The sequence below is a fragment of the Ischnura elegans genome, chromosome 7 (genome assembly GCF_921293095.1).
Source record: "Ischnura elegans chromosome 7, ioIscEleg1.1, whole genome shotgun sequence".
In the NCBI taxonomy this organism is placed as follows: Eukaryota; Metazoa; Arthropoda; class Insecta; order Odonata; family Coenagrionidae; genus Ischnura; species Ischnura elegans.
The window spans coordinates 84688526-84707685 of NC_060252.1; the positions used below are offsets into that span (position 1 = coordinate 84688526).

Here is a 19160-nt window from a genome sequence, read left to right on the forward strand (position 1 = left end):
GTTCAACTCTGCTATAGATATACATATTATAATACCTATGGGGAGCTTCTGAAAATAGTGAATTTTTACGTTCTGTATACGATTATGCTGTCTTAAATTCTAAAATTATTGGTTTAGCTTAAACAAATAGTATGGCAACGCTTTTAGAGGAATGAATTTCAATTTTAGCTAACTATTACGATAGATCATCTGCCCTCTCTTAGCAAAGAAAACGTTACTTCCGTGTTTCCAGAATTCTCGCCTCTTCGTACATGTTATTTTATTTTCTGTATTTTTTGCGTATTTTGCTTTTGACACCACCCATTGACTACCTTCACCGAAAATATGAGACGGGATGAAGCGAATATTTAAAGTATGACCCCTTGAAACGGAATGGGTCGCCCGCCAGGTAATTATAGTGGTGAAACCGGAATACCAGGAGCCCACCTTGAATTTTAAATTCTTAAGTGGAAAAAAACGGGAAAACAAGTACGCCTACCAGGCATCCCATTAAAACCCGAAATCACCTGGTGCTAAGCCTTATCGTTTTTCCGATCGGTTTTCGGAAGTGGTACCTAGCGTCTTGGTCGAAGTGAGCCTTGAACTTGGCGGCAATATTGTCTATATTTTATTAATTGTTTGGATTCGCGTGGGATTTAAGTTTAAGTGAAAAAAATAATTTTTGATTTCCTCTCGGTTCTCGTCCAAAACTTGTTGCGCTGCTTGGCCATCTTAGTCAGCCATTCAACCTACTCTGACCTCTCAAGTTTATTGCCTTCATTCCTCTCCGCACGCCCTTGCAAATTGCCACAAAATTCGCTCGTCATATTTCCGTATGAGGAAAGTTCACTGAACCGTACGATTGCCTCCTGGGTATTGACCTTTCGATATCTTAGCAACTCAACTCTTGAGAATTTTGAATGAAAGTTTGTTAAAAATGCAAATTTTTGAGGACACTATGTCCTTTCGAACATTCCTTAGCCGCAAAAAATATAGAACATACAACGTGCACCTACAAGATGCCTTGTGGGATGCTAGTGATTTCTTGCTTAAACATCAACCCTACTAGAAATTTATGTATTATATTTTCAAAATTACGTCAGAAATTCTACGGAAAACGTCGTCGGTGTCGTAGAATGTGTTCCTATCCTAAGGAACTCTAAGGAAAACTTGCTTACGTTCCGTTCATATCTGTAGAAATAATTTCCGTGGAATAAACACGGACGCCTTCTTTGACTGTTTCCGTATAATCTGTTCTGCAAAAAAAGCATTCGAAGTTCCGTATGTAAGGTTTTTTTTTTAACAGAACACAGGTTAATGTTACGTTGAAAAAATTTCCGTGCGCGCTTGCCGACTTATTCTGTACTATGTGTTCCATTGAACGTCAGGAATATCTATAAAATGGCGACTAGTTTCATTTCACACAGATTATATTATTGTAATTATGCACACATGCAACATCAATCGCACTGGAAATAATGTAGGGAGACTTAAGAATTCCGAAAAAAAGAAATAAAATATACTTTATATTCCCAAGGATTTCTATGGAACCCTGCGCACCTTTTCTTGAGTTATGGATACGATAATGACACCGACTAGAGAAGACCTGACATTTCATTATACGTGTCAGAAACCAGCGATTGCTTGGAATAATGAATAAAGGAGAAATTATTGCAGTATTGCATTTAATGACTAAAAATGCGAGGCCTGGTAAAAATTGGCAATGAAATGCTTCTACCAAAGAATGCCCTCGCTTTGTGTTGTTTAAGAGACCTTACTCATAGAATATTGTCATCTAGTGGCGATTTAAGGATATAAGGTTATAGTTGATAATTTAATTGATATTTATCAAGCTTCAATTCTTGCTTCAAAGCTCTTAACTTGATACATTTTCCTTCCTAGATTCTCAAGCTAGGGAGAGGCTCCTCGCAGTAATTCACGGCTTTTCTAATTTTTTCCTCGCCAAATGCGATTTTTTTGAATAAAATGGAAATTATGATGATTTCTTCCGTTAAAATGAGACCATAAAGTAGTTTACTTATGTTAATCTGACCCTAAAACGACTAAGATCAAAGGTGACGTCTCGTACCTTCGGTGAGTACCTACTTGATATACTTCGATGCATATGGTGATGTGGAGAGTAGTGATTTGAACAGGTTGTTTTTAAGCCCTTGGTCTTCCATTCAAATGCCACCCACATCTATTTTCTTTGTTTACTTTTTTAAATTTATTTATCCTGAAATAGTGCTTTAATATTTTCTAAGACATTGTTTACGATTTTATAATTTTTATGACCATGCAACTAGAAAATTATGGTAAGAAATTTCAGCAGAACGTTCTAAAGAATTCTGCAGATCTCTACAGAAACTGCTAGGGAATTTTGTAGAATTTTTGCGTAGCATTTAAGGATGTACGTGGAAATTCCCATAAAAACCTGTCTCAATAATTTAAGGGATTGTTTACAATAGTCTAAGGTATTCTGTAGAAAAAGTTTCAAGGAGTTTCTGTGGAAATTTTCAGCAGGAAAGGGATCTAATGATTTGCAGTAAAGGGGCATTGAGAAAAAAATAATAGGAGGTAGTTAGCAATTCTATTGTATCAACGAATACTTATTGCCAATTGTCGTTCGTAGAATAATTTTCAGCGAACAATAAGTTGATGACGTCACGAACTCCTACCCAAGGGATCACCGCTTTTCAGCAACTCCTCAAATTCGCGTATTTTTCCTCGCATGGTCTTTGTTGTTTACACTGTTGCGAACAATTTCTTCCCTCCATTAACGAGTAAATTACGCAGAACTCTGATGACATCACCAACTCATGAAAAGTGGGCGGTAACTTCGCAATTTTTTTATTGAAATGGCTGGATGAGTTACGCTTTCTTCGGCGAAACTTAAGTTTTCTTTAATGTACCAAACACTTTTGATAAATAGCGACTTCGTGTCCGAGTGAACCCTATTGGAGAGTTAAATACACCAAGTTCGCCATGGAAAAATATTTGGTTTTGACGGGGATCGAATTCGAATCTACTTATTGCCGGTCAGGTGTGTTATTCAATCACACCACCAAGCTATCTTCTCAGAGTGAATTTCGTGATGGATTTTACCAAACAAGGTTTAACGTCACATGTCCAGATGACTTGATGGTGTGACTGGCTAACACGCCTGACCAATTGGGAGATGCGGGTTCTAATCCCGGCCTAGCCCAATATTTATTCATTACGAAATTCATCTTTGGTGTATTTAACTGTGCATCCGTGCGCGTGACTGCGTGCTGAGTCACTTGTTTCATGCAGTGCGTATAGGAGAGGTTTTTACTGTCTTCTCACCGGTGGTAGGTCTCAATTCTCTTGAGAATCCCCTTCTCTCTGGAATTTATTTAGTTATTAAAGTATTCTTCTGATTAAGGTAGGTTTCCATGGAGTACTTAAGAAGAATTCTGGGAGCCTCCCCTTACATCAAGCAAATCCCTCTTACATTCACAATAAGGTCTGCTCCCTTTCATTCTGTCTAAATATCCTATTATCTACCTTCCTCTCCCTCGTTTACCTAGCATTCGACCCTCCAACACTGTTTTCAACATCCCCTCCCCGCTAAGTACTCGCCCAGCCCATTCATACCTTCTGTATCCACTGTATCTCATATATAAGCTGCCTCTCCTCACCCACCATATCCAGCACTTCATCGTTTCTCCTCCTCTCTGTCCACCTCACCATCTACATTCTTCGCCACGCTCACATCTCGAATGCCTTGAGTTTTCTCTCGTCCTCCTTTCTAAGTGTCCACGTTTCTGCATCGTAAAGCGGTACACTCCAGATCAGACTCTTCACTAACCTTTTCTTTAAATTCTAACATAGCGAACCTCCTTTTCTGATGCAATTTTCTTCCTGATGTAATTACTACTGTATCAGTTTTCCGCAGGCGATTTAAACTGGAGCTCATTGCTCGCCGGAATCTCGGCTCTTGTAGTTAGGCCCGGTGAAATGCAGTAGGAGGGCGGAGGAAGTGGCGGTGGGGATGTCACCGTTGGCCCCGAATCGAAGGCCGATCTGCCGGGGATCACGTCCCGGAGGCGTGCTCGCGTCCGGGCGCACGCGTTGCATGCCGGTCGCCGCGAATGGAAGGAGCCGACATTCCGACCACGGCTGCACGGCACTCTTTCTCGCCAGAGGACGCTGAACTCAAATCGTCCGTCACCAAATCGGAACAGTGAGAGGAGGGCGTGCACAACCGCCCATCCTCGCTGTGCACCTCACATCTACACATGCTATTGACACTAGAGAGCCCGGTCAATCATAGGCGTAATTTCTAATTGGGGTGGCTAGGAGCAGTGGTGGATTCATTTGGGGAAAAAGAGAAATAGCCCCTCTCAGATCTAGGGCATAATTTTTTTAAGCTAGATAGCACAACCGCCCATCCTCACTGTGCACCTCACATCTACACATGCTCTTGACACTTTAGAGACCGGTCAATCATAGGCGTAATTCCTGATTGGGGTGGCTAGGAGAATTGATGGGCTCATGTGAGGGAAAAGAGATATACCCCATCTCACAACAGATCTAGGAGAAAAATTGCCTAAGTTAGATGGCACTACCGTGCTTCTTTACTGCGACCTCACATCTACCCATGCTCTTGACACTAGTGAGACCGGTCAACCATAGGCATAATTCGGGAGTAGCTAGGGACAGTGATGGATCCATGAAGAGGGAAAATGGAAATTCCCCATTACAGATCTAGGATATAAATTGCTTAAGATGTATTTTCGTCGAGTTAAAGTTATTTTCTTTCATACCACATTCACTCGTTCTCACTACCTAGCCACAATTTTACCAACCCGGCTTTATCCCAACTGAATGGAAATTCTTAAGGTCATTATCATTACACATAATTCATTGTTACTCATTTGAATTTATTATTTTTGAATGCATTTGTATTCTTTAAGCTTGTTATATTGAGCCACTGTATACTGGCAAGTAAGATGTAGGTGGGTAATGTACTAAATAAATTAACTTTGTGGAAATTCATCGTAACGGATAGAGAGAAAATTACAACAATTTACCAACATTTTTAGTATCGTCCTCGACTGATTTCTGTTCTATAACAATGCGGGAACATAAGAAATCTTTTTAAAACAGTTATGACAAATCCATGTTCGCAAAACATGCATCTGATTCATCTGATTTAAATTCGATATTTTTCATGCATCTGTCATAGGTGTCAAACTGGACTTCATTGAAAATTTTCAAATTGGGGCTATTGCGTAAATGTATGGTAGGAATCTTGTGAACGAAGGCACCGACGACGTACTCACCATTTCTTGCTGCACGAGTTCCCCCCCCGCCTGAGACATTTTTCGATGACCTTGGCCAGGTTCTTTCCTCTTAAATAAGTCCCCAACCAACCCTTCCATCCACATGTGTGACACCGGGTATCCTTCTTCCCTATTTTTATTTAGGAAGTCCTCCCTCTTAAAGATGACGTCTGGTTCCACGATTGGGCTTGGGGCTTACCCCTTAATTTTCTGTCCTCTTCGTTTCCTATCGCTACGCGTTGTGGTCGATATTGAATGTGCTGTGGTAAATAAGGAACATTAGCACTTATTTGTAGGTGAATAAATACTCTGGAAAAAGATTATTTAAACCGGAATTATGAAAACGGTTTCGTGGAAGAATCCCCGGAACCGCCCTTTCCTTGTTGCTTATTCCAGATCCCAGGTAATTCCTTGCAACCCTATGTTCGAAACGAAAAGAACGCGAATATATCTTGATGACTTGCGTTATTATTTTGCAGGTAACTGAATTCGTTTTTTATTTAGCAGATAGAGATTAACATCTTTGGGAATTGAATAAGCTAAAAAGGCGTAAATATAAACCACATGGACCAAGATGAACCACGTGTTGCATTCGCCCGAGAGAGGTCAATTTATCGCATGCTTGTTTCACCAAGTCGTTCAGCCTATTTGATCGTTTCCGGAGTGGGTTGCTTGTGAATCTCCTCTGTGTGTCTCCATCAAGCTCTTTGCCAATATTTTATCCTCGTGCTAAACATCAAATAAAGAAGTTTTGTTGGACGGATTGGATCACGATTTATGAAAATTATTATTAAATTCGATCGAAAGAGTCGGTCTAACACATCTGGCTTTCTTTCCCCCTTACTTTTCAGCGCTTGTTGACAATCAAAGCACAGTATCGAACGATGCTTACGATTTGGCGGAAGAGGTATCTGTGGTCTTCTCCATTTTTCACACGTCAACCAATGGTGTCTGGATAACAGTATTGCCTCGCTCTTTGTAAAGGCATTAATATGAAGTGCGGTCGAAAGTATGAATGCGATACGCTGTGCTTTCCTTCCGATCGACTCGTCAACTCTCGTCGGCTATCTTAAACCTCTCTTACATACGGTTCCAGCTTCAGTGTGACAAGAGCGATTTATGCTTCTTCTCACACCGCTAAGGTTTAAATGGCAAAATTGGAGTTCTCGTGATGAGTCTGATGAATCTGTTGGGATGATTCCGGCGATATTATTTGTTTCAATGATGTTTTTTTGGTTGGATATATTATATTTCTATTACAAATGGTACTAAAGGATGAGAAGTATCAGGACTTTTAACAAATTCCTGTCAAGAAGACACATCGCACCCGCGTGACTTGTATTTTTTTGGTGACGAATTACTGGTGTGAAGCGTGTGCTATTGTCATAAACTTTTAGGGTACGTGAGTTAGAACCTATTCAACATTTGCTTATACTCCTTTGAAAATGTTTCCTCATGTATCTCAAATTTGAAAATATTTGATCTCATACATCATCACATTCAGGGATAACGATGGGCAATTATAGGGGTTAATGCTCCATGTGATATAGTTTGTGGCTGTCGCGTATTTAAGTATTTAAAAAAAGGCTATTGAAGGATTTAATCGTGACTGTAGCCCTCTCATTTTCTAAGATGTTAATGGTTTATATCTCAGATACAGGTGCAGGTTGGTATGAGTTTACTTTACATATTCTGAAATGTTGAAGAGGATTACGTTTTATCTCGCAATGAGTAATGTAAAAAAAACAAATTACATCCCTTCCGTAGGGGAATAATGCGTTCTATTTAAGTAGTACGTACATTTATTTATTTTCCATACCACCGAAAAAAGCTCATGTTGGCCTTTACATCGGGGCCTTTCAACAATTTTTAACAGATACAAGTTCACAAACAACCATACCCTGGATAGGTGCAACCTACCCAGGCGGGACTCGGACCCGCGACCTCTTGTTTGGTAGGCGAGGACTTTACCCCGCCTCCACCGGTGGCAATTTATTAAATTAATTATAATTAATTTAATAAATTGCCAGCCTCACGTTAAATTACAATTATAAATATTAAAATGGTCGCAGTAAATTAATATTTTAATTATTAATATATTAATTTACTGCCACCATTTACCCTATCAATACCATATTTTACCATACCGAAATTTGGAGTTTCATTTGATGTTGGCGGCAGCCCTTGGTTGCGCGCGCAGCCATAATGACCGCTCTTGTACATGCGTACTTAATAGTGCAAACGACATGTCGGCATACCGCCATGTGTTCCAGCTCACTCAACCCGCCTCCTTTGGCGGCCATTAATATTCCCGCGGTCTTTCGCGCCTCCTGGTACCAGTCCACACTTTCGGCTTTTGATGAGTGGCGCGCAAGTGCTGTTCGGCGTTTTTTTTACGCAATCGCATCGCTATGCCGCGGGTGGCTCGACGCCGGATGGTTTTTGAGAGTGGGCCCATTACGCTCTCCGGATGGGCCCTCGTCTCGAATTCAGGGGACGACAGCAGCGACCCCGTTAACTCTCTCCCGATGACCACGTCCTCGAGGAATCTCATTGAAAGCGCTTCATTCCCACCCCCCTTTTCCTCCTTCAATCGATTGGTTGGCTGTCAGAACATCGTAAACTCTCTCTTTGTCGTGGCGTTTCCTTCATTTCTCCAATTTAGTCACATGAGAAATTACAATATTCCAAAGGCTTTATTCTAACACAACGCTTTTCGTTATTACAATCAGTGGCGCAGCAAGGGCGGGTTTTGAGGGATAAATCTCCCCCCCCCCCCCCCCCAGAGCTCAGAGAAATTTTTAAGTTAAATCCATTTTTCTTAATGGATTAGTATTACTGATAGCATAGTGTTAGGATTAATCAAATACCTCTCAAAAACCGGTAAATCTAGTCATTTTGAGCCATTAATCTTAAAATTTTCTGGAGGAGGGCCTCCGCAACTCCCACTTAGCCTGGTGGGTATGCAATACCCCCACACCCCAAAGTATTAGTTGCGCCTCAACCCCCCCCCCCTAGCCTTAATTCTTAGCTGCGCCCCTGATTACAACAGCATTATTAAAGATTTGTTGTTACAACAACATTACCAGTTTAAGAATATCGGGACTAGCCACGGTGATATCTTTACGGGAGTCACCCGCAATGCACAAATTGTGCGAAAAATCCACAGAAAAAAATCATTCGCCTAGTCAAGAGCTACCGCCTCTATGTTGTCAAAGTTCTGGCTTCGTTCTCCTTCTGTGGCGCTGTGCGCACGATTTGGTCTGCTTGTGGTATCATACTCTCGCAGTAGCGGATACAGATGGGGGGCGCAGGGGGCGCGCGTCCCCCCATGTAGGGCCGCCCGTATTGCCAAACATTGCAGAACCACAATTTTAACTTTTTATATCATAAGATGGCACTGTCTTTTAGTTTTACATAATCACTGTAATTAAAACCTATCTACCGATTCGATCGATATATTTTTCTTCCTCATAGGAAAATCTACTAGGATTGGTAGCATATTAATTGCGTAAGCTTGGTTTCGCTGTTAGTAGGGCCCGCCCGCCTTGTGACGGTGCGGGACTCCTCGTCCCTTCCCTTCCTTCCCTATCCCCTCCCAGGAGGCGTCGCACAGTGGGCTGAAATCGAAAAAAGCTGGCCAAAAATCATATCTTCCATATTTTTATAATTAGCTCCACAAAATTTTTCCTACTGTTCATATTTGGGTCATATAACATGAATATAGAGACATTTTGCCGAAAAATTGATCCTGGGAAAATTTTTAAACAAATTCGTGGAGACGGAAAAAAACAAAAATCGACTATTTGGACGGCTTCAGTTAAGAGGGAACTTTTAATTGAAATCAATAGTTAGGAATAAAAAAGTAAGTAGTTTAACATGAAATTTAATAATTTAAATAAAAATGTTCATATAAAATACATAAATTATTTTTTTAAACATTATTAATGATTTAGTCAACTAATTTTCCGTTAACACTTTGAAAGGACACTCATAAGAAATCACCTGGCAAAAAATTTATACCATAAACCAAAATGCCACATAAAATTATTTATGAACCATAATATATTAGCATAAATATATAAAACATAAGAAAACATTAGGGATAAATTTACCAGCCCACTACCAGTTTTCATCGGATTCCCAGCCGTCACTGTCCTCATCGGGCTCCCATCGCGGCGGCGCCTCCTTCCCTTCTCCTTCCTGTCCTCCCCCTTCTGGGTGCAGAGGTGAAAAGCTCGCGCTTATAGACCCTGCCCCAGGAGTGTAACCCGCGAGCCCGCCCCAAGGGTTTCGTTCACACTGTAATTAAAACCTCATTAAACTTTGCTTGTGACTTGATTATTTTTTATTACGATAAAACTAAAGGTAACTCAAGTTATCTTTTGCGCCCCCCTTGAGTTATGTCTGTATCCGCTACTGTAGGTACTGTCAGCATTACATACCACCTTGTCCGCTTTAACCCTCAAATTTCCTCAGTGAAAAATTATGGGTTCGTATCCTGGTCAAGGCGAATGATTTTTTCTCTGTGGATTTTTAGCACATTACCAATCTTGTTGTAACAACAAATTACCAATTAACATAACCAATATTGTTGTTACAAAGGAGCGCGTCGTGTTCGAATAAATCCCGTGGAAATATTGCAATGTCTCATTAATTTAATATTAATAACTTCCACCACCACGTGGCGCATATCATACATGAATTTCTCCAATTGCTTATCAATATATTTCAGACCAAAGTATGGGCTAAATTTATTTAAGCAAATTCGATGATTTTTTTCTCGGATGACGTGATATATATCCTTCGTTTACCGTCGTACTATTGTAGACACGATCACAAGAAGAAAATAAAGGAAATAGATTGCAAAACAGAGATTTAAAATCTCATTCTTTCGTCGTACTATTAAGGATGGTAGCTGTGTCTCGATCGATAAAAGTAATGGTGTCACTGGCCAGGACGATTGAATGCATGTTTTTATTTTTTGATTTTTCTAACCTTGCATGAATCGCACGTCCGAAAATTACCTTGTGCTCTGGTAAAAATATCTTAGACTTTTTTCAACTGTACTGAAATACAGTGGAACTTGGCTATAACGTCATCAAAGGGACCAGAAGATTTTTATCGTTATATCCGAGTGACGTTATAAAAAAAGCAGCCTTAAATCTGAGTGACACCACAACTTGACATTGCACAAACAAAACACAACTAACCACGTATAAAACAACTGTAACTGTCAACATACGCGATGCTCACACGGAGGTAGGTAGTGATGTGACTGATGATCTAACGTAACTAACGAAACAAACAATGCAATACAGAGTTCCTGTGTCAGTGACCTTGTAGAATGTAGGGGTGGGAAGGGATAAGACCCTATGCGGGACAGCCCCGCTCCCTCCAGACACCAATTAAACAAAAGAGTATCATCCCATCACCAGCTCAACCTCCAGCTTGTGACCTGTTTTTGCTTTTGATGTTTCTACACATGGTTTCTATGAACTTTGGGACATAATACAATCACACTATCACTTTTGCAACCTAAGAATCGCAAAATGATTGACGCTATACCCGAGCGTCCCAATATTTGTTGACGATATAAACAGGTTTTCGTGCAACATAAAATGTTCAATTTTGGCTGGTCTGTATAAAATGTGACATTAAACCCGAGTTGACGTTACAGCCGATGCCGTTATAACCAAGTTCCACTGTACTTGTCTTAAATGAGATCCATAGACTTGTGCTCAAGACATAATCCTGATATTTGGGCTCTAGTTATGGCTTTTCTTTTTTTCCTTTCCTTCGATCGACCACCGCTTAATGGGGTCTTTTACCCTGACTGAGAAACCTTTTTAAAATGGGTTTCACTAATTTGGTTATCGTATCAAATATACTAGTTCATTTTTTATTGGTTAGTATTTATTACGCATATTTTCTTATGAAGTTTGACCTACTCGCTTATCTTATCATTGCATAGATTTTTGTGGCTCGAAGTTTTTCACAGTAAATCCATGGAAACCCTTACCATCCTAAAAACACACCTTTCGTGGAATAGCCCCCGTTTTGCCTTTCGTTCTTTAAAGCATAAATTCAATCCAAGGCACGTAAACGAATATTACATTTTTGATCGAAAGAAATTTTCAACATTCATCCATGCAAATATAAAACAATCGTATTGCCTTTTTGGATTTAAAAGTATTGTTATGTTGCTAAAATTATTGTTGTACTGTTAAGCTGAAAATCTGTGATATATTTTCGCAACTATACAGTTTTTGGTCAGCAACGGCATTTATTCATTCTGTGGTTTTTGTGGACGTAATTTATTTGCAGGAATTACTCGGTCATTATTTTGAACTCCTGCATTTAAGGCTAACCGAAAAATCCACTTGTGTTTCACACCGTGTCTCTATTCTATTCCCACCATGGATTCGTGGATTCTTTGACCCCCTCCTCCCCTCGGCCTTCTAGGTCCTTTATTTCCTCGCTCAGGCACGACACGTCTTCTCGCATAGTGTTCGTGCCACGCCTCTTCATCGCTTTGGCACTGTATCTTACGAACTTCCAGAGAACAAAAGGAAAGTTTATGTGAATTACCCGATCGCCTACCCATAGAAGTATTCAATAAGACAGTTATACGGAATTTTAGTGTCAGTTTATTCGTCATTGAAATGGACACTTCGAGCATCGTGAAAGGTTTATGTGAATGTTTTATTGTTGACATTTTCGAGGTTTGTTTTTTCTTTCATCATCATTCAATGCCTTCCTGTTTATTGGGCCATGGGAACTTTTAAGCCATATTCAAAATTAAATGAAAAATCAATGCTGAAGAGAGAAAAATTAGTTTTTCTTAACATATGATACATCATTTTTCGCAGAGAATAGGAACAGCTAGGAATGGCCGTTACGAGGTTCAAGGAGATATTTGTAAGAGATAAGGTATTAGTGTGCCCCCTCAACATGAACCCACCCTCCCCGAAGTATATCCCCTCTGCAAGTGAACCCCTCTAAATTTTCCTTAAGTCTTGCTGGTGGGAATAATTCAAATCAAAGTTTTCTTGCAGGGGTCGGTTTGATTGTGTCATAATTGAATAAAAGAAAAAGTTATTTTTTTGTATTAAATATTAAGACTCCGCCTCAAGTAGTGTTCGCACAAAAATGGATCGTGAGAGTAAGATCGTTATAATTGGGAATAGTTATCATTTTCGATAATTCGAGGACTTATCTATGAAAGTGAGGCTACGCCTTAAGTGTTTCATATGCTCTCATCGTCCATGGTTGTTTTCGCATGATATTAGAATCATGAACGTACCCAGAACAAACTAGGAGGGGGCCAAACTAGCCGTAGTCGTTCAAGATGTGCCTTTTTTGCACAAAATAGGTTAATGAAACCAACATTTTAAGGAAATAATAACAGGAATTTATTGGTCTTTATAATTATTTTATTGGAAAAATAATGATTTTTATTTTAGTTCCATGTCTTATACTAATATCATTTTTCTTCGAAAGGAAAATTTGTTCATAACTTTTGTTTTGAACTAAATTTAATTTTGCTTCTAGGGGGGACAATGGCCCCCTAGAAGCAAAATGCCCCCCGCTGGTTACTCCCATGAATAGAATGAATTCTTGATATTTCTCTCTTGTTGGCAACATTTTTTTTCCGAGGAAGACATTTTGTGAACCACTGCATGATTTGATTGTTTTCTCCCGCGCGCGCGTGTTGGCACCGAAACCAAAGGAGAGACACGGGAAGCCCCGAAAAATTCACAGCTACTCTTCACGCGGCGAAAGAATCGACGTACAAAACAAAGAAAGAGCGCCCTTTGTCCGTCGCCAAGTTTTTAAATGCCTCTTCGTTCTCGCCGGCGCTTATGCCTGCCTACCTTTCGGACCATTCAACTCCGCGCGTAGGACTCTCTGGCGTGAACTCCCGCGTGACAGTCAGCGTAGCGTGAGTGTGAGGGACATTCAGCCATCCATTCATGATAAGCTGAGGGTGGGTGGACAGGTGTAGAAGGGGAGGGGGGTTAAAGCGAAATACGGGAGTGTACCTACACGAAAGAAGAGTTGGAGAATAGGAGGAAGGGGAAGGAAGAGAAATTGGCGCAACCTCGGACCTAACTGTTGCTGTGACAGGTAGTGAGGCTTAGCATCCGTTCGTGGAATGACACGTGAGCTACGCGACGATTTGTTCAGGGCCTTTAGCCTTACGGGCCCCTACGGGGAGGGGGGGGGGGTGCAAGGGGTGTGAAAGACACCGACTGGAATTTATTTATTCATTACTTAAGGCCGCTATACACGGCGAATGTTTTCATTCGCATGATCATTCCACATGATCATTCAGCATGATCGTTCACCGTGTATGACGGAACAATTCGCGAATGAACCTTCATGCGCATGGTCATTCAGTGAAAATTAGAACATGTTCTATTTTGCTCGCATGGTCCTGTGAATGATCACGTGATCATTCACCATGATCATACGCATGATCATTCACCGTGTATCGCGGCCTTCACTAGCAGACCTCCCGGCGTTGCGCGGGAAAGATGGGAGACGTGGGAAACTTGGAATTCATAGTCACAAAGCATGATTTTTATGTGTTCTCTATGAGAGTGTCAAGCCATGTGCCTACCCGGTAGGATGTCCAATCGCAGACGTTGTACGACATCTACATCTACATCCTACCCCGCAAGGCGCCTAAAAGGCGTGTGTCAGGGGGTGTTAGGACACCCGCCATATAAAGCAAATGCTCAAACAAAATTACGACTGGAATTTATTAAAGTCCTTTATAGTTCGGGGGAAAACAAAGTCCCATATCTATCCGCTCGGCAAAATATCTGCCACATTTTATCGCTTCTGTCGGACCTGGAAATATAGTGGAGCTCTAATATTATGTTGGCAATTTAAACGAAACGTTAATACGAGCCCTATGTTTATTTTCGTTCCTGCACGGAATTAAAATCACCAAGGAGTTAAGTTTCGACCCGGGACGAAACTTTACTCCTGGGAGCGAAACTAAATTAATTGAAATTCCACTGCTCATAGTTAAGTTTCGATCCCAGAAGTTGAGTGGAGGAGGATAAGAGGGAATAGTTTCGACTCAATACATGATAGAATGTAAAGAGGTTAATACATCGAGCTTAAAAATCGAATGGCCAGTTTGCGTTCACCGTTCTCGTGTTAGTGTTAAAAATATGAGTGCCTGATGCATGTAATGGCGGTTGGCCGAACCTCTACTTCATTCAGCCATTCTTCGTACTCTGTGTGTGGGTCGAAAGTAAACAGTTCGAAGGTGAAGCATGTGTTTCCTCCGGTGGAAAACATTACCTGCGTTTCGTCCCAGAGTTTTATTTTAGTTTCGACCCGAAGTAGTTTTGACTCCAATTTCGTTTCGACACTGAGTTAAGCTACTCGGGTCAAGGGCGTAGCCAAGATCATAACTGGGGGGGGGGGGTGGAAGCAAGTTGTGACCATGGTCCTTATATACGGACCATGGTTGTGACATTAGTCTATGAGATTATTTCCTTGAAAAATAGTTTTATTTTAATTACATATGTTTACTAGTACATATCATTTTTCGTGGGTTTAAAGAAAATTTGTTGAATTCTTTCTTTTCAATTCAATACTGATTTTGCTTAAAGACTTTTGTAATTTTTGCTTCAAGAGTGGGGGCAGCTGCCCCCTCCTGCCCCTCGCTGGGTACGCCCATGCCTCGGGTTTAAAACCATTTCGTTTCATTTCTACATTTCGCTCCCGGAAGCGAAACTATTGAAATGTTATTGGTTTTGACTTTCGTATAATTTATATTGCCATCCCTAATGGATGCCGGATGCATAGGATACATCGTGATCCCCATCAGACAATGTGTTTGAAGTTATGACTTGTCCGAAGCATCTGGCAATAGGCCAAACTCGTGGCCGGAGCTTAATATTATTTGGGGTCCTAATATTACTGCCATTTGTAGCAATTATAGTGCCAAGAGTGAATAAATTCTGTTGGTGTTTAGTCCCATGTCATTTGATTCTGCCAAAATTGCATATAAATTAATTTATGCATGATTTTATGCCAATGAGGAAGCTCAGTTCTTATACCACCTTCCCTGACTTTTGTGTATCAATTGTAGAGATATGGAATAATATTTTTCTCATGAGATTCATTCTGCTTCAGAATGATTATGTTACTAGGATTGCATATGCATGGAAATTTTTTAAAGATTTTCCATTCTTTTCTTTCAGGTCAGCATGGCAAGATTGTAAAATCTGACCAAGCAGTGACGAAAAGCAGTAAGAGGAATGGGGGGCTTAGTCTCCATTCCTCCAGCCACCGTGTTCTACACTTGGAGGAACTCTTGGGTAAGAGGAATCGCATGTTTTACTGGGCTGTGTGCATCACTTCCTGCCACTTAATGGCATTCATTTAATCTAAATCTCATTTCATGATATTTTTTGTTGTATCACTCAATTTTCAATGGCTTTAATAATGGAATTTAATATCAAAGGTTTTGTTATATTTAAACTTAAAGGTCCTCATGAATAAAATTAATCTTAGACTAGATAACTTTTTAGGAGCTCAGTACATAAAGAATGAAAGTCTGACTACATATTTTCCACACTTTTTTTACTTTACCTCAGAGCTTCAATGTCTTTGCGCCAACTACTGATAATGGTTTAAAATCATTGAAACTGGTTGAGGTGCAGAAAAATATTGTGGCGATGCAAATTATAAAAATTCATTCCTAGCGAATTATCTGAAAAGCTTTGGAGAGAAATTTTGGAAAATATAGTCATTAAATTGCACACTTGAAGGTACCCTTAAATTAGTACCCATATTCACAGATTGTCATCAAGAAAACTGTGTATAAATTATCCACACTCAGTATATCTTGATCAATTTTTCTTGAAACAAATTGAAAGTCCATTCAGTGAACTATTTGAATAAAAGTTTTTGATGCAATTTCCACTCAGAACAAAAAAAATATGAAGTTCATTTCTTAGTTTTTATGATAAAGGATGTGGTAATTAACTTAGTTTTTTGCTTGAAATTGAGGTATGTCATATCTTAGGAATGCTATTTTGCTAATACGTACCTAACAATTCTGTGATTTTTTAATATTTTACATATTACTACTCATAGGCTGTTTGAAAAAGTTATGTTCCTTTCAATTTATGTCTTTGGGAGTGAATTATTTAATCAAAAAGAAATTGCGTTGTTTCCAGTATCAGAATAGCCAGCCCTAAAAAAATTTTTAACTTATGTTTTCATGTGGAAAGTATGCTTGCTGATGAAGAACTCAGATTTTTAACATTTTACCATCTAAAATGTTCAGAGTTATGGTACCTATATTATCACAGCAATGTGATCATATTTTATTTAAGTTGGTGACAACCTGACACCAACAGCGTTAGTTTTTCCAAACATTTTTTTCTCTTATGTGGAACAAATGCATAATTATGTAGTTTTACTTCTTAAGTTTCTATGCTCATAAAGAATATGTACTATGAACTACTTGCAATCGCTTTTAAATGTATTGAAGTATCTCAGCTGATTATTAAGCATTTTCTCAAAGTTCATATGGATGAAGTAAAATCAAGAATTAATGAAAAAGGCATGGTGAATTTATTTTACACGTCGTAATGTTATAATTAAATAATGAAATTAGTTGATGTAAAATTTTTGCATGAAATTAATGTCTTATTAAGTCTTTTGGTCCATTATCAAATGAAATTCCTAAGTTTTTGTTCCACGATAAGTTTTACTTTGGGATCAAACTTTTCAAGTACATATTAAAATGTCATTTCTGAGTGAAGGTTCTAAAGACAACAGTATACATACTGCACTAATATGAGGTAGGGTGCATGGACTTAAGTTGTTCATATCGTGAAGTAAATATCTTTATCTACCAGTTTTGCTTTGAGTCAGGGGAACATGGTAGTCTAGGGCAGCGGTTCCCAACCCATGGTATGCGACCAACCAATCGGGTGTACGTCGAAAATAATCGGTAATGGCGGACACCAGGAATTATTTACATCTTAATGAAACATGACCGACTGCACCTTGAATATATCTGGGATATCTTGAATATATCTGAGTACGGGGTCTGGTGCAGAAAAACTTAATCTGCAAACTGAATAAAATACAAAGGATGGCTGCACGGTTTGTCAAAAACTGCTATGGGCAATTTCCCATTGGGCATACTCACAGCGTTACCCAGATGTCAAGCGAATTAGGCTGGGAGCCACTGGAGACTCGGAGGCTGCGCTCTAGGCTTAGATTGCTCTTGAACAATTGAAAATGGATATCTTTAAGAGCGACACAGAGAACATAACATTAGAGCCCCACTATATTTGCAGGTCCGGCAGAAGTGATAAATTAAGACAGATATTTTGCCGAACGGATAGATATGGGAATTTCTTTTCCCCCGAAACATAGAGGACTTTAATAAATGCCAGTTGTAATTTCCTTTGAGCATTTCCTTTATATGTGCAAAGGGTTTGTGTCTTAACACCCCCTGCCACATGCCTTTTAGGTGGCTTGCAGGGTAGTATGTAGATGTACATGAAGAAATACGTATGCATATTTTATGGGGTATTTTAAACAAAGTTTCTATTTCTTACTAGGAGATTCAATACATTGAATCTCTCAGTAAGATATCTATCTTGAGGTTGAATTTTCACTTTCTCTGTGTTAATGCTCCATCTCTTGCTTACTTTATAGCTTCTGGAAGGGGCAGCCAAAGGCAGGAGTCCAAAAATGTTTATGTGGAGAACACAGCTGGTGGAGTGGAAAATCTACTGTTGCCTCCTGCAAACTCCTCAGTATTAGTGGCATCAATTTCTCCTGGTTTGGTGCAAACAGTGAGAGTGGAGATCCAAGAGGATGGGAAGAACAGAAGATTGTCAACAAACTGCCTCGGATTAGACTGTGCTTCCAGGACAATGTTCATTGGGCGGTCTAGTGCAGTGTGATTGACAATGAAGTTTAGTTTTCGGTTGGCTACATTTGCTGCACAGTCTTCAGTGAAGATTGCCATGCAAGCAGATGCCCATTTGTGGATAGGGGAGGAACACTCTTATGCATGGAATATATGAGTGTGTTTTTAACGTGTGATCACCAGGATTGCCCGGTCCCGGTGATTTTGATCCGAATGAAGATAGATCTGAAGTTGGTAGAACTTGCTTTACAATAAAAACTCCCAGTGGACTATGTGCTAGGACCTTATAGAGCTTCGCAGTACCTTGTGTAGTCTTACGTATGCATTTTCCTAGGACTCATGGACTCCTCTAGGAGGTGAAATTACAATTGGAGGGTGTGAAGAGGAGGAAAAAATGATAATTCATCTCATCATCGCAGTATGCTTTTTTTTGTAAAGTCATTCAAAAAGACATTTGTAAATTTGTACAGCAATAGTATTATCTCCTTGAATCATTAGTATTTAATTTTTTCATTGGTTTAATCCAGCTTCATTCTTGGATCATTGACTTTTGGGGATACTGTATAATATACTCATATAATAAACCTTGTACAGCCTTTCTCAAAGTGACAAATTTTATTCAATATAACGTATATGGTGGCTTTAATTATTGAAATATGCTCCCGTTCATATTATTTTCCTGTCCGTTTATTGCTAGATATGCTTAATTATCATTAGTATAATATATTTTGACTTTTTCTTCAAAAAGAAATTTGTGGAGACCCACCTTACATTGTCTATATTTAAGAATAAAGGTGGAATTCTGGTTGCTGAGTGTCAGCCTTTTTGGTGATAAGGTATTTATGGAGTAAGTACACCAAATTAATTTTCTAAATGTAGTCCAATTTCACTATGCTAAAGGTTTTTTCATTTTTGGATCACATTAGTCGCTGACAACTGGTGGTGCT

The 19160-nt window shown here is 39.5% G+C and overlaps 1 protein-coding gene across 1 annotated transcript in view; it reads left to right on the forward strand.

Annotated features, from left to right (window-relative positions):
- LOC124162356 overlaps positions 1 to 18818 on the forward strand; it is a 132002-nt gene extending 113184 nt beyond the window's left edge. The window contains exons 3-4 of the mRNA XM_046538866.1: positions 15518 to 15634; positions 17997 to 18818. Coding sequence (XP_046394822.1) covers positions 15518 to 15634; positions 17997 to 18247 — 368 coding nt within the window. The 3' untranslated portion in view covers positions 18248 to 18818. The remainder of the gene's footprint in view (positions 1 to 15517; positions 15635 to 17996) is intronic.
- Positions 18819 to 19160: the final 342 nt, after the last annotated feature.